We start from the raw sequence: 24,587 nt of genomic DNA, 5'->3' as shown, positions 1-24,587 counted from the left end.
TCGCCGTGTTAAAAGGATATGGACAATCAAATCTTTAAGAGTTGGTATTTGAACTCTCTTGTTCAGGTATTTTTCCTATCCTTCTTTCACTTATCTGATTTAAGAAAATTCATCATACACCAAATGGATTTCAGTTTATTTCATTAAACGTTTTTAATGGAAAATAATTCAAATCCACTTGAAAATTTGCATTGGCTTCCCTGGGAATCAAAACCTTCAGAGAACCGCAGCTTTACCTCTTTGCTACGGTTAGGGTCAAATTCTTCAACAGTTGTGGTGTCTTTGTTGTGGAGTACTGTTCATTTATTTCTCTTTTATTCTTCATGTTGGTCTCGTATACTGTCCATGTATATGTTTGTTACTTTGGATGCTATTTCCATCACCATGATATTTTTTTGTGTTAACAATTTTCTTGAATTTTTAACTTTGCTTTAAAGGGTTTGATAACAAGAAGATAGCTGATACCAATCCCTTGTATCAGTTATCTGAAACCATGTAAAATTAGTAAAGATTTCTTGCACTTTTAATTGGACATTAGCTAATATGTTTATACTTTTTATTATCCTTTACTTAAGATAAGTACATTATTATTTAGACTTTACAAAGAAAATCACTTTGTATACTCTCACTTTGGCTTGTTTTTACGCCTGAAAATGCTAAATTAATACAAATAATATTGAAAAAATCTAACAATTTCCAGAAAATTAAAAAATGTAAAATAATATTCTCTTCGATTTTAATTAACCACTTCCTACACTTTTTATTTTCTATCACTTGAATATTCTTGGAGCAATGACAAAAATTTAACACACAAAATACTAATTTACATTGGAAAATTGTGTAAATTTATTAATTTAAATGTTCTTTTTTATAAATTCTATTTCACAGAATAATTCCAACTAGGCATCTTGAGTTTTGAAATCACATGACTTTACTACAATCAGTACATAACTAATATTGTTTGTTTTCATTTTTGTTTCTGTCACAGTATGGTATATTGTTTTGTTTGTTTTATTTCTGATTAAATATGTGAATATGACGTTTTTGAAAAAATGTAAGTAATTTATAAACTTTAATTTATTTCATATTGTATAATTTTATAATACTTAAACATATAGAAAAAGAAGTAACATTTTAGGCTGTAAATACCATACTTATTCTTTTCATTTCCGATATAAAATGTGTTTATATCGGACTGGTTAAAAAATCATTTTTTTAAACATTGGGAATCTTTTAAGAATAACTATTATGAGCTATAACTTCCTACTTCTTCCAAATATACAAAATCTGTGTCTTTTTATATGTCCATTACATTTTGCTGAATAAAAAATTATAAAATGGTACGTATGGTATTTATACGTCCTTCCACCACTTAATGTGGGGTTTTCTGAACCCAATCAATGTTAAAAAAATATTAAAACTCTTCTTTCATCAAAAACTAAAAAAAAGATATGTCTGAGTCCAGAATCCCCTTACGTATAGAACTGTACATATAGAGTAACACGTTCACCAAACAATTCTATTCACCAAAATTGAGAGCTTTAAAGTAAACCATTCGTGGAAATCTAGAGTAGAAGACAAGATGTGAAGGTTCTGTCATCATCATGTGGACGCAGAAACAATGCTATTTTGGACCAACCTGCGAAGAGATATCACTCACGCTCAGACTATCCACTTGAATTGAGAACTATCTCAAATCATATACTTTTAATAATCTTACTTAAGTTAAATTCTATGATAAGCAATTTTATGTCTATTTACAAGTGTAATTGGCATGAATTTCCTAACAGGTTGTTCCTGCATTCCGCAGCGCTACTTCCTCTGTGTGTTTATAGTGCTGGGGATGGTCGTCTGTTACCTGATGAGAGGATCTTTGATACTGGCGCTCAACGAGATGACCTTTCGGATAAACAAGACTGTAGAGACCACCGAGAAGCACCAGTTCTGTCCCATGGAGGAAGGGGGGGAAGGGAAAAAGCAAAAGGAGCAGACTAGAGTAAGAAGGCGATTTTCTAGTATAAATTACCAACAGTGAGTGAATCAGTGGAATGTTGGCAACCTCGCCGATATCTATACAATTATATAATCAGAATCTAACGTCTGATTTTCGATTAAGGAGGATGAACCTGATTGAGAAATTTAATACACATTAATAAACAACCAAACATTTTAATATGTTTACTGATCGTATTTTTCGTTACAAAATGTTCAACACAAAAATTTATATTTGACCGAAAAGGCATTTTGTATTACCTAGAATAGCTTTTTCAAGTATACCTCTTTCTAGTATATCTATTTCTAGTAAAGGTATTTTAAACGTAGCTTTGGTACCACGCTATAAAAAATTAAAACTATAAGTGAAACATTTTCTGCATTGTGTTTCGAAATAAAACACAGTCTCATTATAGTTAACACTACAAAAATACACAGTTTTGTACATCTACATATCTTTCGGTTAAGAATTTTCTTATTAATGTTACTTAAGAGCCCCCGGTTGCTATTATGATCTCTTCTTAGATAGTTTATAATATTATAGTTTATTACAGAGCCAATGTTCAATTGTAAAAAAATAAAACCCTCTAGTACATTTTCCATGATTGACTGCTTGTAGCAAAATTATGTAAATCTGCAACATCTTTAAGAAACTGGGATTCGGTTCTATACCCAACTACTTGTAGTGGATTTTGAGATAGGTTGATAAGTTGTGTTTTCTGTACTTCATGTATTTAATTGTTCAAACCCCTTTTCATTATGAAAGCCTGTATAGTGCGAGTAGAGCTATACTGTTGGTTCAGAGGTGGATATCATTTGGAGTTGAAAATTATATTTCAAACTCCCTTGGTTTAGATGTTTGATAAAATGGCAAGACCTGCTCGCAAGGACTGATAGCAACACTATACAATTGAATGCCAATTATATGATTACTGGTCAATAAAACTTACCTGACACTGAAAAGAAGTAGCATGTGTAGTAAATTCCATTAATGTATCCAGCATTTACGGTAAGAATATACCCAAGATTATAATATTTTGTCGTCCACATAACCGTGACTTAAATTTTTAAATGGGTTGGTGAGTCGTTCTACTGTTGTTGTTGTGTCTTAATGATACGCAATCTTGTGGTATGGATCTCAAACGGATGATAAAGGGATGTTGCTTTGAAAATATATATATATATAGACAATTCACCTAACTAAGTAAAGAGCAGAGCAGTACACAGCCGATACCCGAGTTGCCTAAGACTTGGGAATCTGAGTTAGGGATGATGAATATTCAATTCCTGTTTGGTACCATAGCACATTTTATCTGCACCATCGGTCTTTTACTGAGTGACCGTTGCTGCTTATTATTTTTGAGAGGATTCTCACACAGGCCAATGGGCCACGATAACGAGCAGAATAACACGTAAGGGGATCGGCTTCTCCTAAAATAAACACAGGTATCTTTACAATTTGGATTTGACAATACGTAGACTCAGCTGTAGGATTCATTGTTTCCAATAAATATTGCCCTTTGGCCTGTCTATTGACAATAGTTTTTAAGAAACGGTAAAATCTTACCTATAAAATAAGATGTGCCTCGATTACATGTTACACTCGCCCACTAAAAACAGCCTGCCGCTTGTCACTGGTAATTGGAAAAAATTGATTTTATTATATCTGTTGTCATGATTAACCATAGGAGCTAAACAACAGTATTTATTTTCAATTACTTCTTGGGAATAGCTATAATGTAGCCAGTGCTGCTAGTAAATTATTCTTTTTGTTCAAGGCTGTAGGATCAATATGTTTTGAAATCCTGTATTACAATAATTGTATAAAGTAATTCCTGTTTCTTACCAAGGCAGAGTTCCACTGGGACCAGAGGCTGCAGCACGACATCATCAAGTCGCTGTATATCGGGTACATATTAGCTCACTTACCAGCTGGTATAATAGCGGATATTATCGGGGGCAAGCAAGTGTTCGGCGGTGGTATCCTAGTGTCTGCCTTCGTCTCTCTGGGAACCCCTCCTTTGGCACGCCTCAGCCCGTACGCCGTCATGGGAGGACGCATCGTCCAAGGATTTGGACAGGTATCGGGAGCATGAGTTGTTCTACGTGTTTTAGTTTATGATCAAAACCGTTAACAACTCATCATCCAGTACAGGAGTATCAAGTACGAGGTGGTAAAATAAAAAGCTGTATTTTAGATATAATGATGTGCTGTGACGTACGTTCAAACTCAGAAAATGGCATGCCAGTAAACAAATCAGTATGCGACCAGTATTCTAAATACAGCTAAGTGACTGAATATCCTGTTTACTTTTATTCCTTATATGGTAATTTTTATTATAAACCAAATACAAGTTAGGCTTAGAATCACACATAGGATCTGAAAATGCACAGCCAGCCCAACATTTTTGTTACACCTTGTATGTACAAATAAATACAGCCACTACACCTGCCTCACTTCGGACGACACTCAGCGAATCGTGGCGAAGGACGTCTGTCAATCATCACATTGAACGGCTGATTTGTGTAACAGTTCTTAAAGGGTGGTTTGGTTTGGTTTAGAATAATTGTTTTGTAATTCATAGCCCTGTAAGATAACTTTCCTGAAAACCTGAAAACAGAAAATGAGACAAAAACGTTTGGTTATTCGACGAGGATTCACAGGCGTGTAAAGTATAAATTTTAAACACTTTTGCTATCAGGCCCTAATAAAAACACCTGAAGATGAAAATGTGAAGTTTTTATATTTATTTATTTAAATATAATTTCTTTTAATACACGATTTTTTTCTTATGCAAAGTTTTTTTTTTTTTTTTTAATTCAACAAGTTACTCCCTTCAGTCATCCTTTGTGTACGTATTTTCTAAAGTATTATATCTCTCCTCAATAGTTTTCTTTGGGCCTGATTATAATATGTCTCTAAATCTGCTTGAAATGCCCGCTCTTCTCAATTTTTTCATAATTGTGTTATCTTCCACAATTGGTGGAGCATACTACCACCAATTGGGTGATGGGTAAGCATACTATTGTGTCCATATGGCTACAAATGGTTATTACGGGTTGAAGGGTTGTGACACAAATTTTGTTATCACATACTTTTAATCGCTCTTGTTATTGATGCTATTCGTTTATTTAGTGACTTTTGTTTATACTGAGTGCCCGTAGTGATATTAATAACGAAAAAAATAAAAGCACAAAATCTTGTTGAATGTACTATTTTAAATATCTTTTGATTCGTAAAGTGATTAAATTTTACTCGCTCTCTGTTATTACAATATTTTTACATTTCTCGGTTTTTTTACTCCAATTTCCCGGACATGCAGGTATATAATATGCAAAATTTATTTGGTACAGAGACAGAAAATTTGTTAGTTAATCTATCTATATAAATTAAAAATTAACTCTCAGCCTTCTGACGATGTACTTGCAATAATGTGTTTAAATTAATTTCTTAGCACATTTTAATTAAATTCTTAGAAAAATTTTAGGTAGTTATACATTAAAGTAAGGATATATCGTAATTTTATAAATAGTATTTGACTGAAGTTCGTATACTTTGGAATTTTTTTTATTTTACACCATAGAACACTATACACACATGGTAATCTAGTTTTGAGTATGTCAATAACATAAAGAAAATATAGATATGTAATAATAATCAAAATATTAATTATTAATAAGTAAAATGTTAAGCTTTATATTACAGTAATCTCCGATAGCAATATACAAACTTCTTTTTGGTTAGATAACATCCAAATTTTATCCTAATATATACTGCACTAACGCTTTTTTATGCAAAGAGAAAACAACAATAACCGGGGTTTGTGTTGAATAATATAAATAAAAAGGTAAAGAATTAAATATTTTTAAATGTTTAACATAAATGTCTCTATTTTTAAGTGATTATTGTTTAGAGCATTGAATTCAGGTAATAGAACCTGAAATGTTAAACCAGTTTTGGTTATTAAAACGAACCCAACACAATTGAATTAAAAATGATTGACTCAGAGTTTTTAAATTTAAGATAAAGCTTTTTCATGGAATACTATTGAGTAAATAAGTGATATTGGTGGATATTTCACCATCCGAGAGCCAACTTACATTGTATAAGCACACAATTGGTTTTTATTGAAGTCGTTAGTGAAATTTTAAGAGAGAATTCTATCGTCAACCTCGCTAGTTTGGTGGAGACCCAAATGAGACGGTATGAAATAATTCTTTTCTCAGATCATAAGTTTCTAGCTTGAGACATATCATCTGACTCGGTGTGATCTGATATTTGTATGCTCGCGTGTACGTACTGTACGTGAAATATTATCAGCGCCAACTATTCGCCACACACAGACTCTTGACAGTGACGACTTTCAGTTTCATGTGATTGTCTGGCGGTGGTTTAAATACTATATAAAACTTGACCTACACCTATTGTATAGTATTAAATATTTTCATTGTCTCCTCATAGGCGTTTCCTTAAGCAGGCTCCTAGAATTGTATACACCTGACATTGGTTGTTACTCCTTCCCTGCCTAACTCATAATAATACATTTATTATAGTTTAATAATAATAATATTAATACTATTACTTATTTATGTATTAAATTGTTATAATATTAGTATTATATGTTAAGAAAGTCTAAGCTCCATCCAACATAAAGGCAGACGCTATGAGTTTTAAGAAACTGGTTTTCATAAAGCAGAAACTGGATCGCTTGGGTAGGAGGAATGTGCGAGTACTTTAAATAGGAGACATTTTTTTTAAGTGGGAATGTTGGTGGGTATAAACTAAGGACGGATAGGAACAAGAAATAAAATCTGTATGGAACTATGGGAATATTTTGACATGGGTAAATAAAATATTAGTCTGTGGAGGTGGATTGTTAATTAAGTTAGAGGCCAGGAAACAGGATAATGTTGAATTACGACAGGTGTAAATAACGGAATACTGCCTTAACTGTGGTGTTGGTTTTATAATATAGAACTGATACTTGTTAAACATTGTTCATTTTTAACTAACCTACTCTTCGTTATACCAGCAACATTGTTGAACCTCTGTTGTGGTTTGCAGGGGTGTATGTTTCCTAGCACCAGCGCTCTGGTGGCCAAATGGGCTCCTCCGAACGAGCGGTCCACAATGACAGGAATTGTACAAACTGGTAAGTCCGATTCTGAGTGCCCTCCCTCCCATTACAAGGAATATTTGCACTCTCCATGAAAAAGTTATTTATTTTGTTCAACATAGATATATATTACATAAAACCAGGAAAATAACAAAGCGAATAAAAACGAAGAAGCCCCTGGCATTTTACACCTGCTTTAAAAAGTCGGATAACAATTTATTTTGATTTTTTATGTTTTCTCCATTATGAACGGCTAAGGAGAAAGTGGGTCCCCCAAACGTGTCATATGGCGATGGCGTATGGTAATGTTCAGTTAACACTCGAAGCAGTGTGCCCCTTCATTTGATCTTTTTGAAATTCCAGATAGTGATTATGATATAAAATGTAATTGAGCTGCTGATTCCTCTGTGTCATTACATCAGGAAAGATTCGTCAGTGTATAGATGTGCGATTTCTGATTAGGATGAAGTTTTATCTGCGAGATGCGGATGTTAGTGGTTTCGGTACGGAATGTAAAAAGACTTCGTCTAAATCTCAAGATATCCAGATAAAATTAAATATAATACTCAGATTCGATCAATTTATAATCACACAATGTTCCAAATAACGATTTTCTTTATCATTAAATAATTTGAATTATTCATTGTGTTTATTCAACTTGCAGTCTGACCACATGGTGTAATGATAAAAGCAGAAGCGACTCAATGTACTGGAGAACACTTTTTGTTCGAGGAAAGTCTCTCATAAAAAGTTCCATAAGTTGAAAGCGGACTCTAGTGGAGATATGAAAATCTAAAAAAAACTATTGTTAATATAAATATAAGAGTATCTTTACAGTGAGTACCAAGCCAGTCGGATACATATGAGATATACACGGTCCACAGTTAAGCTAAAGATGTATCAATGGAGATTTCTAAAAAATGGAGGAGTAAAATGATTTTCCTGTAAAAATTATTTTAACACTTAAAAAAATTTACATAAAAAGAATTAATCAAGTATAGAATAACGTGAAAGCTAATATTACAAGAAAATATAAAGAAAAATGTAAACATTCTTGGGTTTCAAGCAAATAAGAACCTAAGAAACATAATTAATACCATTAAATTATCATTGAACTTGCGATTATCATTCTAATTTACATCGAACGGGCCTCATACATGTGCCATTTTAACCTTAGTTTATTGTGTGACCAACATGGTGAGAAAAAAATTGAAATCCCCCCACCCTTTAAAATTGAAATTAAATCAAAGAAAAATAAGAAATAAAGACTGCTTGGAAGTATTAAAAGGTTTCAAAAATAACATAAACTGATAAAAATAAGAAACTGTCCATTAGCCTACGTCATTGTATTATTTTCAAACCATTAGGTGGTGCAAAGAAAATGAAAAAGGTACATTTTTTTTATCTCTAACAAAATAACTAGGTTTTCCTGAATAATTAAACTTACCAACAGCTTACAGATACCGAATTTCACAGGTGTGATGTTTGGTAATGCTATCAGCTACGCGACATCTGGGTTCATTCTGGGAGCATTTCCCACCTGGGAGCCTATCTTCTACATTGTAGGAATTATCGCTCTGATGTGGTGTCTCGGTTGGTACCCCTTGTGTTATAGCGCTCCCGCCAATCACCCTTTTGTCACGGAAAAGGAGAAGACAATGATCGAGACGCAGATCCGAGCCAACATGAAGCAGGTACGAGTAGAAACCCCCAAATTCTAAGGGCGTCTAGAGGCGTTAATTTCCATTGTTTATCAGTTTTTCAAATTTTCTTTTTCTTTCATTGCAATGAAGCCAATGAACGAAACATTGCCGGCATCTGCAGGCTCGCCTGCCACAACAGAAAAGACAACAACTTTGCAATGAATTATCCATTCACGTACTTTAAGTTAAAAATAGCGACCCAAAATATAATCGAACAAAAAAATATAACAGAAAAATCAGCGAACACATAAGACCAATATGTCGAGACATTGTTTACACAATCAAATTCTTTATCTAGTTTGTCCTATAGAATCTCATCTTCGGGCAACAGATGTTTAACAGAATCTGTCAATAAAACACGTCTGCTTATGAGGGGAAACTGTTCCAACTATTGAACCAAGCTGCAACAGCTCCATCCCTTTCAATTCACCTGTTTAAGCCCTTTTTTATTGCCTATGTTTGTTTATTTGGAATTTTTTGTTTAAGATCGGTTGGCCGAAGATGGCACTCTACAAATAAGGCCGAAATGCCCCAAGAATCTGTCCTAACAATGTTTCGATACCGTGTAAATAAATAAACTTCACGATGGTCGTAACATTGGCGACGTAAACCAAAGAACATTAAAAATATTTTTCTCGATGTTACAAGAGACAGAAGAAACCTTCTTGTTGCGTATTTAAAATGTTAAAATGGTACGCCTGAAGGGATGCTCCTTTTCTCTAAACACGAAATCTTGAAATTTCAACTCTCATTACATTCCAGCACATTTTATTGTCATGCGATTGGAACAGACATTAATGAGGTGGAGATTTTTCATCCTCTTAGAATTCTTTGTCGTTCAAGTTCAAAAGTAAATAAGGCACTAAACAACATGAACCGTACTGATACATTTTAGTAACTTCATTTAAGGTTAGAATTGATTATTCACATTTTCGGAATTTCTAGAACTCTTTTGATTCCAGGAAAGACGTTGCTGTACCAAACAAATGCAATACTTCTGCATCACATCATCAAATACTAAGAACAACATCTGGAACAACAAATACTACGACCGGAGTAAATATATACTTGTATGCATTTTCTTGATCGTGGCGAGAAAGTAAACTCGTCATTGGCGTCTGAAGTATAATTCGTTCGGACCATACAGGTGCAAAGCCTTTGAAATTGTGCGCGTTGCTGCTGGTAACTGGCGGTTAAGCATATGGAGGGACCAGTCATTTATGTGGTACACCAACAGCTATGTTTAAATTATATATTTATATCCTTTAAACAAATGTATATTTAATTATAATACCGAATCATCAATGATAAAATAGAATCAACAAATTGTACAATTCATCGTTTTAAACTAAAACTCCTAATGTTTTGAAAATTTGTTTCTATTTATTTGCAGAAACCTAGGAGTATTCCGTGGAAAAGTATCTTGACGTCTTTACCATTTTTATCAGCCGTGATGATAAACTTTGCCCACGCTTGGGCTCTCTTCACGATGCTCAACGAAATGCCAAATTACATGGGCAAAGTCCTCAACTTCTCTATTCAGAAAGTAAGTATACCATCAGTTAAACTAGTAACACCATAGCAAGTGTTTGGTTTAAGGTTTGGCTTTATTACGTTTTACGGGTAAACCCAAGTAGCCTCCATGATTCAGAGTATCCACTACATGTCGAATATACGACAACCGTTAATAGTAGTTTAGCATTAATACTTAATTTTAGTAAATTGCCGTAAAATACACATTTAGTTTGACTAGTTTTGAATTCTAAGGCTGTAATTTGTTTATTTTATGGAGAACATACCATGGAAACAAGTTAAGGTATATAATATGAAAGAGTTAAAACCTACATGAATGTAAAGTTACTCGTATAATTAATCATTTTATGTAATATGTATTTCAACTTGTTAAATGTATTTTACTTATGAAAACAATACAGAGATTTCCATATTTCATTACGTACTTACTCTTTTAAATATTGAATATGCCAGTTTCATATTCCAGAAGCAACGTGGCTTAAAGCACAAACATAAAACTATTAATTCAAATATTATTATTATATTAACAGGCTTCTGGAAACCAAACAAAGACACAGGTTGTTACAGATGGGTTATAGTTATACCTCATCCCGTCACATGTGGTCTTATAGGTGTTAATATACTATATATGGTACATTAATATGTACTATATATTAATCATATGTTACAATAATCTGTACACGTATGATATATATATATATATATATATATATATATATATATATATATCATACGTGTACAGATATAAAATCATAATGTATAACTTTAATCATTATTTTGAATACAAGTTAGGTTGGCACAACTGACTGTGTGTTGTAGAGTGGTGTGTTTGCAGCCCTGCCCCATATTGCCATGATTCCAACCTCTATCGGCTGCGGATACCTCTCTGATTGGATCCTCAGGAAGAACCTCATGAGCATCACACTCAACAGGAAGATTTTCTCATTCGCCGGTAAAACGAGAAACATATTTAGGTGCAGTTTGGGGCAGCTCATTTCCTTACAGACCTAGTTAGAAATAGCTCAGGTTCAAATCCTGTCTGTGGTTAAAGCACGTTTTATCACTACTGCCATCCTTCACTATACCGACTTCCCCTTTATTGCATTTTACAAGATCCTCGTAGAGACAGTGCCCCATGAAGACGGGCAGAATAAAGGCAAAACAGAAGGATTAGTCACTCCTTTTTGTAAAACAAATTAGGATATTGTTGGGGTCAATCAAGATATTCCTGAGAATTGTGAAAGGTATTATATATCAGTTTAACACAATGTGATTTCTAAGGTTAAGTAAATATTATTCTTTCCATAATTTGAGTGAATTAAATCTTTAGGGCGGAGAACAATGCAAAGTCTACTCTGGCACTCTGGAGAAAACATTTAAAATAATACACAATGTTTACACAAAAAATTGATAACACTAGAAATACACGTTTACTTAATGTTTCAGAACTTTAGAGAAATTATGTTGCTACTTTAAAGACCCGCGGTGCGTAGTCCGGAGGTATTTTATAAAATAAGAATATGCTTATATTCATACCAGAGACCTTAAGATTCTCCGTGTCAAATTTTAGCGCAGTCGTTTGAATAGTTTATGGTTGAATAAAAAATAAAGTTAATTTTACAGACACACAATAATTCAAGTAACGTTTAATAAATAATTAAAATTACTTAATGATGGTAATTACTGATCATATTTAAAAATAAAATTATAGAAGATTTAAATTTGTTTGTAGGCTGAGATGTCCTGCGAAAAGCAACATTAAAAAAGACGCAGGGTACACGTACATGCACTTTATTATAAGGTGGCCTAAAATTCAAGCTTTATGTTCAATCATAGATAATTTATTTTGAACAGAAAGATACATCTTAACTTAGCGCCTTCAAATAGTGTTTGGCTATATAACAAACTAACAAACGTAACTGACTGGTATTTGCAGTTTCCAATATGCAGGCGCTTTGAAAACTGTGATCTTCTAAATTTAATTGGTGAACCACCCTGAACTCTTCGGGGTATGAAAAATAGATAGTAACCGATTCTCAGACCTACTGAATATGCATATAAAATTTGGTAAAAATCGGTAAAGCCGTTTCGGAGGAGTAAAGTAACTAACATTGCGACACGAGAATTTTATATATAAGATTTATCTCTGTTTGTGTTGATAAGTTTCTAAATACAATAAATCTAAATTAGTGCTGTATTAACTATACCAATAACCAAAATAATAAGTATAACTTTCGTTTATTACGGCCCTTTATCACTTTTGGGGCTGGATAGCATTTAATTTCTGTCTGTCTATCTCTATGTCTGTCCGTACGACATCTCAAAAAATAACTGACCTATAGACTTCAAATTATCCATGAATTTTCATTTCTGTATGAGAAATACTGAGTTCGATTATGGGCATGTCACTCCATGGGATTTGGCTAAGCGTTAGCGAATATTTTGACATTGATCTTATGGGTAGCCATGATGCCAACGAGAAAATAGCATAATAAATAAATTTGTAAATAAAAATAATACAACCATAAGACATTCAAACACGTGGCATATAATAACACATGTATCCTAACTATCCCAACACATACATCAGTTTATAGTGACTTAGTGTGTAGAATTTTATAATGTAAACACTGTTATTAAACTCAATTTAATAAACAAAAATGTGAATGTATCATGTTACCAAGATATATGACAAGAAATATTTTATATGTAGACTTTGGTTGAAACTTCATTACTTCAAGAATGAGGTATATATGATGCGTTATTTTCGTGTCAACATATTTTTTAAATGATTTCTCTCCGTCCGTGTGTCTGTCCGTAGGACATCTCGAGAATGAAATGAGCTGTAGATTTGAAATTTTGTATGCAACATCAGCGAAGCCTGTAACGGGACGTGGTTTGGTCTACTTCTTCCTTGTCTATTAAGCATCCAAATAAATCTCAAAAATAATAAAATCCTGTAATATCTTCAGAGACATTCTCGTCACCTAATTGGTGTTCATAAAGAAACAGCCAGAAGGTCTCCAACTTTAGGGCTCTGCTCCATTTGCCTTAAAATGTTCACTCAAATGAATGCCATTACAATTTTGCATAGACATTCGTATTTAATCATAAGAGCTCACTGAGAAAATATGTTTCTTTCCAGCTTCAGGATTCTTGGGTAGTAGTTCTGGGACAGGAAATATCCTCTAGTAACACCAATAACAACCGCTTATCTTAGGAATACCTGAAATGCAGTTTTAAAAGTGGTTGCGACGGTGACACTGAAAACATGCAGTGAAATTATAGCTTTGACTGTATTAGTTACATAGGAAATGTCATTCATAAGAATGAGGTATGCTGAGGTCCAGGGGATTATTTAAGTTAGTTCTGAGGTCCGGGGAATTATTTAAGTTAGTTCTGAGGTCCGGGGATTATTTAAGTTACTTCTGAGGTCCGGGGGATTATTTAAGTTAGTTCTGAGGTCCAGGGGATTATTTAAGTTAGTTCTGAGGTCCGGGGGATTATTTAAGTTAGTTCTGAGGTCCTGGGGATTATTTAAGTTAGTTCTGAGGTCCGGGGGATTATTTAAGTTAGTTCTGAGGTCCAGGGGATTATTTAAGTTAGTTCTGAGGTCCAGGGGATTATTTAAGTTAGTTGTTGCGAGGTCCGGGGGATTTAAGTTAGTTGAGTTAGTTCCGGGGAGTTAGTCCGGGGGGGATTATTTAAGTTAGTTCTGAGGTCCGGGGGATTATTTAAGTTAGTTCTGAGGTCCAGGGGATTATTTAAGTTAGTTCTGAGGTCCAGGGGATTATTTAAGTTAGTTCTGAGGTCCAGGGGATTATTTAAGTTAGTTGCGAGGTCCGGGGGATTATTTAAGTTAGTTCTGAGGTCCAGGGGATTATTTAAGTTAGTTGCGAGGTCCGGGGGATTATTTAAGTTAGTTCTGAGGTCCGGGGGATTATTTAAGTTAGTTCTGAGGTCCGGGGGATTATTTAAGTTAGTTCTGAGGTCCGGGGGATTATTTAAGTTAGTTCTGAGGTCCAGGGGATTATTTAAGTTAGTTCTGAGGTCCGGGGGATTATTTAAGTTAGTTCCGAGGTCCGGGGGATTATTTAAGTTAGTTCTGAGGTCCGGGGGATTATTTAAGTTAGTTCTGAGGTCCAGGGGATTATTTAAGTTAGTTCTGAGGTCGGGGGGATTATTTAAGTTAGTTCTGAGGTCCAGGGGATTATTTAAGTTAGTTCCGAGGTCCGGGGGATTATTTAAGTTAGTTCTGAGGTCCAGGGGATTATTTAAGTTAGTTGCGAGGTCCGGGGGATTATTTAAGTTAGTTCTGAGGTCCAGGGGATTATTTAAGTTAGTTCCGAGTTCCGGGGGATTATTTAAGTTAGTTCTGAGGTCCAGGGGATTATTTAAGTTAGTTCCGAGGTCCGGGGGATTATTTAAGTTAGTTCTGAGGTCCTGGGGATTATTTAAGTTAGTTCCGAGGTCCGGGGGATTATTTAAGTTAGTTCTGAGGTCCGGGGGATTATTTAAGTTAGTTCCGAGGTCCGGGGGATTATTTAAGTTAGTTCTGAGGTCCGGGGGATTATTTAGGTTAGTTCTGAGGTCCTGGGGATTATTTAAGTTAGTTCTGAGGTCCGGGGGATTATTTAAGTTAGTTCTGAGGTCCTGGGGATTATTTAAGTTAGTTCTGAGGTCCGGGGGATTATTTAAGTTAGTTCTGAGGTCCAGGGGATTATTTAAGTTAGTTCTGAGGTCCGGGGGATTATTTAAGTTAGTTCTGAGGTCCAGGGGATTATTTAAGTTAGTTCTGAGGTCCGGGGGATTATTTAAGTTAGTTCTGAGGTCCAGGGGATTATTTAAGTTAGTTCTGAGGCCCGGGGGATTATTTAAGTTAGTTCTGAGGTCCAGGGGATTATTTAAGTTAGTTCCGAGGTCCGGGGGATTATTTAAGTTAGTTCTGAGGTCCGGGGGATTATTTAAGTTAGTTCTGAGGCCCGGGGGATTATTTAAGTTAGTTCTGAGGTCCAACGCTAGAGCTGCATCATGTAACTTTGATTGTTACCGTTAAAATATTTACTACCTGAGCTACTTGAGCCTCTCACTTCAAAGATGGCAGTCCGAACGCTCATTTATTTCTCTGCCTCAATTTATTGCATTGGATGAGTTATCTCTTATGTAACTACTACAGTCAAATTCAACTACGGTATGAGATAATGCATTTTAATGTTTTCCTATCTACTTTTAGGAATTGTAACTCACAAATTAAGTTACACACATATAAAATTCAAATAATCCAGAGTAAAGTTTCAATGAACCAAATTATTTTAGCATTGAACCTGATACTTATTTCAGTATATATTCCACAGACAAGAAGGAAAGTTAAATGTATTAATCATTTCGAAGATCAAGTGTTCTAATTATTCTCATTTTAATATTTTCGCAAAATTCAATTTTACTATTTATTTACGAAAAATGTTAAAATTTTATAAAATCAAAAATAACTCCTTCTCCTTGTTGAAATTCTTATTAAAATAGTATATATTTTTATGATTAATGGCCAATGCATTTTCACTGCTGGTCTATACTGAGTTACGATAATTATTCTTAGAAGACAGTGAGTGCATTTGGACGTGTGAAACAGTCAGCATGTTAAATTACTGCGCAATAACTGCCTAGCTATACAGGGTGATCTCATGAAGTTCTCCCCCCACTTCTACAGCACATTGTACTAGTAAAAATAATGAAAAAAGTGGTTATATAAACATAGGTCGAAAACGCTTAGTTAGCGAGTTACAGCTAGCGAAAAGATTTCGCTGAATTCCTGGGTAAAGAGGTTAAAATAAAGCCATACTGAAACTTTGGAAGGTTTTAAAAAAAAAAAAAAAAAAAAAAAAAATAAAACAAAAAAAAAAAAAAAAAAAAAAAAAAAAAAAAAAAAAAAAAAAAAAAAAAAAAATAAAAAAAAAAAAAAAAAAAAAAAAAAAAAAAAAAAAAAAAAAAAAAAAAAAAAAAAATTTTTTAAATTAAGTAAGAAATATCGTGGGATTCTTATGGATTTTTACTGATAAAGCTAAATAAAATAGGTTTCAGAACTGTACCTGTAGTAGTTTTTGAGGGCATTCAGGGTTTTTAAATGCAAAAAATGGGGGCACGAGAACAATGTTTTTTTAAGTTTAATGTACAATAACTTTGTTAAATTGGTAATAAAATACTAAAATCAACAACATAATTGTAGAGAAATTTAATTCTGAGAAGAATTGATATAATCAAAGTCTAAAATAACAGGAATTAATGTACCAAAATTCGATTTTATTCAGTATAATACATTACTACGCTGTAAAGAAATACCGTACGGGTATTTAGTTAAAAGTAAAACATAAAACAAATGTTTGTTCCTTATGATGAGATAAATTGGAAAACAAGATTATCTGTTAAATAAATTTGTTTTGTAAATAAAAATATCATGTTTTTATTACGTTAGTATTTTTTTTTAAATAAAATTTACATTCAAATGTTCGAAATAATGAAGCAAAACATCCTGTCCCTTATTGTTTACTAATCATCGAAATGCAGTTTTTGTTTATTAATTTCTAAGTTGGTAACGCACGAATACAGCTGTGATCAACAATGGTTTCTGTACTGTTACGTTAGAAAAATCTGTGTGATTAGTGGTGTTTTGCAAGCTTACGCAGGAGATCGGGTTCTGTGAATGTGTTATTAAATGCAATTTTTCTCGTGAGGTTATAATTCGATTGTTTATTCTAGCGAAAAAATTGCCTTACTTATTTACTTAAGGGGAATACGTGTTTTGTTTTATTTTGGGTTACTGTAATGGTAATGCTAGAGATGCTGTAGAAGATATGAACTACGTTACCCTAATTAGGAGGATTCAGATACCAAAACAATTTCAGGACTTTTCGTTTACTCTTCGGGAAACAGGATCCACTACAAGTACTAGAACCAATTATGAACGAGGCTGTCCAACTTGATGATGATATTGTTATTAATGACTGTTCATCGCACGTGTCCAGGTGTTATGTAACGACGTATTTCTAGGCCGGATAGGAGTTTCGCAGTCCAATACACTATTAAATAGGTTCAGAACTGTACCTGTAGTAGTTTTTGAGGGATTCAGGGTTAAATGCAAAAAAATTGGGCACGAAACTATGTTTTTTTAAGGTTTAATGTTACAATAACTTTGTTAAATTGGTAATAAATACATTAAATCAACAAAAACATTAATTGTAGAGAATTTAATTCTGAGACGTTTGATATAACCAAAGTCTAAATTAAAACAGAAATAAGAACAAAAAATCGATTTTATTCAAGTATATTCATTACTAGTTTTAAGCAAAATTAATCAGGTTGGGGCCAACCGTACGCACCTTTTTATTAATAGATGTTCGAAATGAGGCATCATTCTCAATACATTTTTTGCAGACACATTTGTGTATTGCTTTTGTTGCCGTTATTAATCTTTTTCAGGGACTTCCCTTGTATCTGCACAGACGAAATCATAATAGGGCAATTAATTCATCCGAGAATTCACTTTTGTCTTGTATACAATGTCTTGCATCCATCCCCAGATGCAATAATCACTGGAGATAAATCTGGTGATCTTGGTGGCCAAGGGTGAGGCCCTCACGACTCAATATCCCGTGTCAGTAATTGATGATTTAAGTTAAGCAGAAACGGCACGTGAAAGTGGGGATGGTCGTGTGCTTACGTCATGCTGGGAAGTACAAATTTGTCTGAGATTGCTAAAGGAACCTTTCTCTACAGCTGCGGCAACTCTTCTTGAAGAAATGCAAAATAAAACTCAGCATTTAGGCGTCCAGGTAATATGAAAAGGCTCCAATCAGACGATTTGGCAAAAAGGACACACCAGACATTGACGCTAAATCGGTGTTGAAAGTTCTGTCTCCACTACCTCATGTGGATTTTCTTCTGCCCATGAGTGTTCATTGTGCAAGTTATTGACACCATCCGAGTGAATTGTGCCTCATCCGTAAACAAAATCGCTTGTTCTAGAGTTGATTAGTAAATTCAAAAAGTTGAAAAACTCCAAGCGAAGGGACCATCCCCTAGCTGTAGATGTTGAACCTTTTGTTATGAAACGGATAAATTTGTTTCGATTAAGTGACTCCACACCGTTGACTGCGAAAACTCCTATCCCCGGCTCTAGAATACGTCGTGTACTTTTACACCTGGACTGCGATGAAACAGCATTAATAACAAATATCATCATCAAGTTTGGACAGACTCGTTCATAATTGGTTCTAGTATCTTGGTAGTGATCCTGTTTCCGAAGAGTACGAAAAGTTCCTTGAAACTTGTTTTTAGGTATCTGGAATCCTCCTAATTAGGGGTAACGTAGTTCATATTCTCTACAGCGCTCTTTCATTACCATTACAGTAACCAAATAAAAACAATATCAGCGTTATCCTCTGATTGTAACATAAGTAAGGCATTTTTTCGCTGAATAAACAATCGAATTATAACTCACAGAAACATTGCATTTAATAACCACGATTCACAGAACCGATCTCTTGCGGTAGCTTGCAAAACACCACTTATTTCTCAGTTTAACGTAACAGTACAGAATACATTGTTGATCAGCTGATTTATTCGTGCGTTACCAACTTAGAAATTATTAAAACAAAAAACTGCATTTCGATGATTAGTAAACAATATTGGGAGCAAATGTTTGCTTCATTTATTTTCGAACATCTTGAAGTAAATTTTTTATTATAAAAAAAAATACAACGTAATAAAACATGATATTTTTATTTACAAACAAATTTATTTAACTGGTTATCTGTTTTCTCAATTTATCTCATCATTAAGGAACAAACATTTTGTTTTTGTTTTATTTTAAAACTAAATACCGTACGGTATTTCTTTACAGCTAGATTATGTCTATTATAACTGAATAAATCGATTTTTTGTACTTATTTCTGGTTTTATTTTTAGACTTTGATTATAGTCTATCTTCTCAGAATAAATTTATACAATTAATGTTTGTTTGATTTTATGTATTTATTACCAATTTAACAAAGTTATTGTACATTTATACTTAAAAAAAACATTGTTTTCGTGCCCCAATTTTTTGCAATTTAACCCTGGAATCCCCTCAAAAAACTACTTACAGGTACAGTTTGAAAACCTATTTTATTAGCTTGTATCAGGTTAAAATAAATAAGAATCCCACGATATTTCTTACTTAATTAACCTTTCCAAAAGTTCAGTATGGCTTTATTTACTTCTTTACCCTGGAATTTCAGGCGATATTCTTTCGCTAGCTGTAACTCGCTAACGAAGCGTTTTCGGACCTATGTTTATATAACATTTTTTCATTATTTTTACTAGTACATTGTGCTGTAGAAGGTGGGGGGAGTGGGGAGAACTTCATGAATCACCCTGTATAATAAAAATTGTGAACTTTTTCATTAATCCTTGATTTCTAATTTAAAACTTTTGTATTATTTATGTTTCAATATTTTCTAATCACACAATGTAGTATCTATTTTTTTTTTTTTTTTTTTTAAGTAAAGTTTAGAAAACCAAAACTACAAATATTGTTTTTTCTTGTTATTACGTATATGAAAACATGTAATAGTTATTTTTTAATTGTTATAACAGCGTTGCACGTCTGTTTCAGCAAACACGCTCCCTATCCCATTCATGCTGATGGCATCGTTCGCTGGCTGCAACCGCCCAATGGTCGTCATTTACTTTATGATAATGATGTTCTTCAAAGGCATTATATACTCTGCTTGCAGAGTGCAGCCTGTCGACTTGAGTCCGAACTTCGCTGGTGTACTGATGGGTATCATGAATGGAATTGGATCTTTTGCTGGCCTACTGTCGCCCGTTGTCACACCTTTCTTTCTGCACACTGGCGTAAGTGTGGGGATTCTGGCAGCTTTCTATTCATCAAATATCAAAAGTCTGCGGTAGTCTTGCTTTCCCCCCTGTAACAATAAAACACGAGCTCTCTCTGAATGTGCTGACACAGTGTGGCTATATTGTCGAATCAGAAATGAGTTATAACTGTTATATTTTTGTAAACAAATCGAAAAACATCTTGAGATCAAAAGAGAATATTAGGCTACAAGTGCTGATAACGTACATTTTAAATAATGGTTGTCCCACCCTCGATTTGGAGTGGAAAATCTGTTTCGACCTTCTAAATAAATGGTACAAGTTAAACTTAACATGTCTACATTTCTGTTGATATCATAGCCATCATGATTGAACAGTGGTGTAACTAAGACTTGGCTGGGGGGATTAATATTATTGAAGAGCACAACATACTGGGAAGTGTAGAATACATCTGATATATCTGAGTAAATCAAAATTTGAATAGATTATACATGCTAAATGTAAAATAAAACATCTAACAGTCTTTTTTTTCAAGTTGGTTAAAGAAGTACTTTTTTCAAGTTGGTTAAAGTAGTACGTATCTCTTTGGAACTCTTGTGGAGGGATTCTGTTTTCCTCACTACACTCGTAGTTAACTACTGTTATTGAGTATTAAAAACTTTGCTAAATAAAGTTTTTACTCGAAGTACTGTATATAGGAAGCTATAGTTATTTATTTATTCCTTTCTATCCGTGGATTCTCAATAATTATGTGCTGTATGTAATATAGGATGATATTTAATAGGGGAGCAGTTTGTTTCATTGCATTAAGTAAACAATGAAATAGTTAATAAAGGAAAAATATTAAAATATTTTCTGGCTCGAACTGTCAGTTTTAATGAAATATTAATAGCTGTTATACATTTAAAATAATATAGTATAACTATTGATTATGCTCAGTGGCGTAGCTACCTTGGGTGGCATCCGGTGCGGAAGTTGGTGGTCTCACCCCATCGAAAGTAAAAAGCAATAAATTTTATATGCTAAAGGTCATGGATATAATGTATTTTTTTCTTTTTGTTATCTATCACTATAGAATAATACACTTTAACAATTCATGCCAACCAAACTCAACACATTTCACGAAACAAATAATAAATGTTGCAACTGAAACGTCAAAGATCGCGAGTATGGGATGGGGAATCCCCCACGACAGCGTCAGGCTCTTTTGCGATAATCCCCGAATTATACATAGAGATCAGCTAGTGCTAGTGGAGGGATCCCCAAAAAAGAAATTTTTGTGCTAGCGATTTATTTATTTATTTTTGTACAATGTTCTTAAAGTTGAGAGACCGGGTGGATGTCACTCCAAAAAAGGTGACACCCGGTGCGGCCCGCACCCGCCTTTTTACGCCACTGATTATGCTGTCGCAAGTAGCGCACTAATGAAGATGAATCTAACACAGAAGTGATGACACATTAACATAAAAACATTGCTTCATACTACAACAAATCCAAGCTGGCAGTAATACACAATTAAGTGATAGTGCACCAGTCGTACCTTTATTACTCTGATGTAGAGAAAGAAAGGCATTTCATCATGATTGCTCGTTTAAGTTGTATCGTTTTATCTTAGCAAGCTAACAAAATACAAACATACTGACTTTGCAAAATCAAACCATGTAATATTATAGGAAACACAGGTTTAGCAGAACATGTTATGTTACTTCATGCAAACTTCCCGCGCTCAAAATCAGTAGTTTTGCTCTTATTCTGTAGACAGCGCTGTGGACTACAATTCCCCTTCTCTCTCAATAAGCGTGCTTTGATCTTCTGTTTCTGTTATCTATTAGTATTGCTCGTATATTTTGTGTAGCTCTGGTATGAAGCTCTAGCCTGAGATATTATACCACATTACATATTACTCCAAGCTAGGCTCGAACGGTTACTTGTTATCTAACGGGAAAGTCATACAATCCCGGGTCCCATACGATAACCGCTCGGACACCAGAGACGGCGCGGCGAGGAAGGTCGCTCTCATAATAGCGCACGTTGTATGTGTAGTACAAGCGGAACTACGAAATAAAATATCAGAATATTTAGCATTGTTCTGGCTGGACCCTGCTGATGATTATCAATATCGTTTCAGGACGGGAGCATAGAAGAGTGGCGCAACGTCTTCTACGTGGCCGCAGTCATAATGACCCTGTTCTCCATCCCTTTCTTGTTCTTCGGTTCTGGCGAGGTGCAGCCTTGGAATAACGCAGAAATTGATCCGGAACAAGAGGCTGCTCCAGAGTCCTCAGATGCTGACAAACCTGCTGAGGAAACCAAACCAACTTGAATAAAGAATGGGTTGATGACATCGGTCACTTTTGGCGTTAATATCACATCTGCTTTTATATTAAATTCATTTATATAGATTATCTTTCTTCTTTATTACCAGGAACATGAGAAATGAGTGTTGAGTGTTTCAGTCAAATCCCAACAAACAAGGTGTCCTCTAACTACAAGTGGAATATTGTATCGTGTTCAAATTCTGTCAGATATTAAGTTACATAATATAGGAACACTGCGATGATCTGAAAAATCAAATTTTGCTTTCATTAGAAATATATCTTTAGAAAACTACCAACAATCTATATTCACAAAAAAGGTCCTTGCATTTACGTGAAATAAGCACCGATCAAAACATATTTTGAGCAAACAGTATTTGGCATCGCATTGTAATTATTAACATGGACATTCGACTGTTATTTTTTTTTTTATCCTGTATAAATAATAATAATAGATCACCTACAATGTTACAGTTGCTATTATAGGTATACACTCCGAGTAAGTGTCGAATATACTAAAAGAACCTTGAGTTAGCCTCATAAGGATTAAACCACAATCAATTTTGCCCTTATTTTTATTCACAATGTTTTGCAAAATATCTATTTTTAAAAGAACAACTTATACACACCTAAATGACTCTACATTTTAAAAATTTAGTACGGATTTTTCATAATAAATGTTTTAATTAAAACGGTATTGTATTTTTTTGTTATTAGAAATAATGTTGAAAAACATAAAAGCATTCGAATGCATTGTTAAACATATGCTTACCCTACTGATAAGTGGTTAGTTATTCGTGTAAGTATTCTCTGCAACAAAGAAGCAGTACTGAGTGTAAAATCAACTCACATGTGTCCATAGTTCCAATATTGAGACAGCAGGGATCTACGGAAAGTAACCGACGTATGTAAAGTACACTAGTTTTGGGTTTATATGAGTTAATGTAGTTTGTGATCGTTAGGGTGTTAATGTATAATTATAATGGTCTTTATTTCTCCATGAGCGGAAATTTATGTTATCTGCATACTTCAGTTAAAAACTAATGTCAAGTTACTATATAATGTAATATATTCCTGAAAAGTTACTCCGTCATCATTTAGAATATAGACAATTCCCTCGTTTGCTAAGTGTAAAATCCGGATCTAGTGACTTACTGTGCGACCATAAATATCATATAAATGTAAGGATGGATATTTTTATTTAAATTACATTTGAGTTAAGAAACGTCAAACCACTGAAAATCAAATGTTTATGGCAGGACGATATTATACGTTGTTACATAAAAGAATGTTAAAAATTGTACAAAAAATAAAGACAAAGAAATATTATCGTCGTAGTGTGACCTTATCTTATCCCACAAACCAAATCTTTAACTTAAAATTCATTGCTTTTTATTCTGTTATTTGCCACTTATAAAACCAAATCAAATAAAATATGTTCTCACTAGTTTGTATATCTTGCACTTCTGTCAGTAAAATGACTTTACAAAAGTAGCATCGTTTCATCACCAGCTATAAAGCATTTACAAGCAAATTTTTAATTCGCTACAGTCACGTCTCTCGCAGCTTCTGCAGCCTTGGGCATTTTAGTCGGAATAAATACTTTCTACAATGTGTAAGTATCTTCATTTTTAATAATAAATGTTAAAAGCAATCCTGATTTTGAAAAATAGGAAATACTTTATCCTTTTCAGACTAAGAGAATGTTAGCCATATAACGTTTTCCGAAAATCCATTTCTCTATATGTAAGCTTCACAAAAGTATTCCTATGTTTTCTATATGTTTACTCTAGGAAAAATCTTACATTCATTTTACTTTTTAAAACAGAATATATTTTGGTTATTTCATGCCACGTATTGCCATCATACGTATTATCGTAATTGCTGTCAACCTATGTCCACATTGTACACCCTGAACCTAGAGCAGTTGGTTCACATACTGAACTAATGTAGCAGAGGGACGATACTGACAACATGGACTTATAGATTACATCTGTTAAAGATAGTGTACTAGCACACTATAGGGTGGGGAAACGGTCAGCTGGTTTTTACTT

General features: G+C 33.8%; 1 protein-coding gene across 2 annotated transcripts; it reads left to right on the top strand.

The window, feature by feature from the left end:
- Positions 1–1,005: 1,005 nt before the first annotated feature.
- LOC124356315 (putative inorganic phosphate cotransporter) lies at positions 1,006–22,621 on the top strand. 2 transcript variants are annotated; one of them, XR_006921846.1, is made up of 9 exons: positions 1,006–1,054; positions 1,791–1,996; positions 3,843–4,073; positions 7,058–7,145; positions 8,586–8,803; positions 10,206–10,358; positions 11,165–11,297; positions 20,116–20,236; positions 22,347–22,486. XR_006921846.1 is itself a non-coding variant. In XM_046807501.1 (9 exons), the coding sequence occupies exons 1-9, from the start codon at positions 1,036–1,038 to the stop codon at positions 22,539–22,541; spliced, it is 1,485 nt and encodes a 494-aa protein (XP_046663457.1). In that variant the 5' UTR covers positions 1,006–1,035; the 3' UTR covers positions 22,542–22,621. The 2 variants fall into 2 exon arrangements, 1 of the variants encoding a protein (XP_046663457.1); XM_046807501.1 differs by having other exon boundaries at positions 19,995–20,236; positions 22,347–22,621.
- The last annotated feature ends 1,966 nt before the right edge of the window (positions 22,622–24,587 follow it).

The sequence above is a fragment of the Homalodisca vitripennis genome, chromosome 2 (genome assembly GCF_021130785.1).
Source record: "Homalodisca vitripennis isolate AUS2020 chromosome 2, UT_GWSS_2.1, whole genome shotgun sequence".
Classification (NCBI taxonomy): domain Eukaryota; kingdom Metazoa; phylum Arthropoda; class Insecta; order Hemiptera; family Cicadellidae; genus Homalodisca; species Homalodisca vitripennis.
The sequence above is the reverse complement of the archived record's forward strand: the minus strand, read 5'-3'. Positions and strand labels throughout refer to the sequence as shown.

Coding starts and splice junctions, on each gene's coding strand:
- LOC124356315 (XM_046807501.1), top strand. Junction 8,804..10,205: donor TCCGAGCCAACATGAAGCAG/GTACGAGTAGAA, acceptor ATTTATTTGCAG/AAACCTAGGAGTATTCCGTG. Junction 20,237..22,346: donor CTTTCTTTCTGCACACTGGC/GTAAGTGTGGGG, acceptor ATATCGTTTCAG/GACGGGAGCATAGAAGAGTG.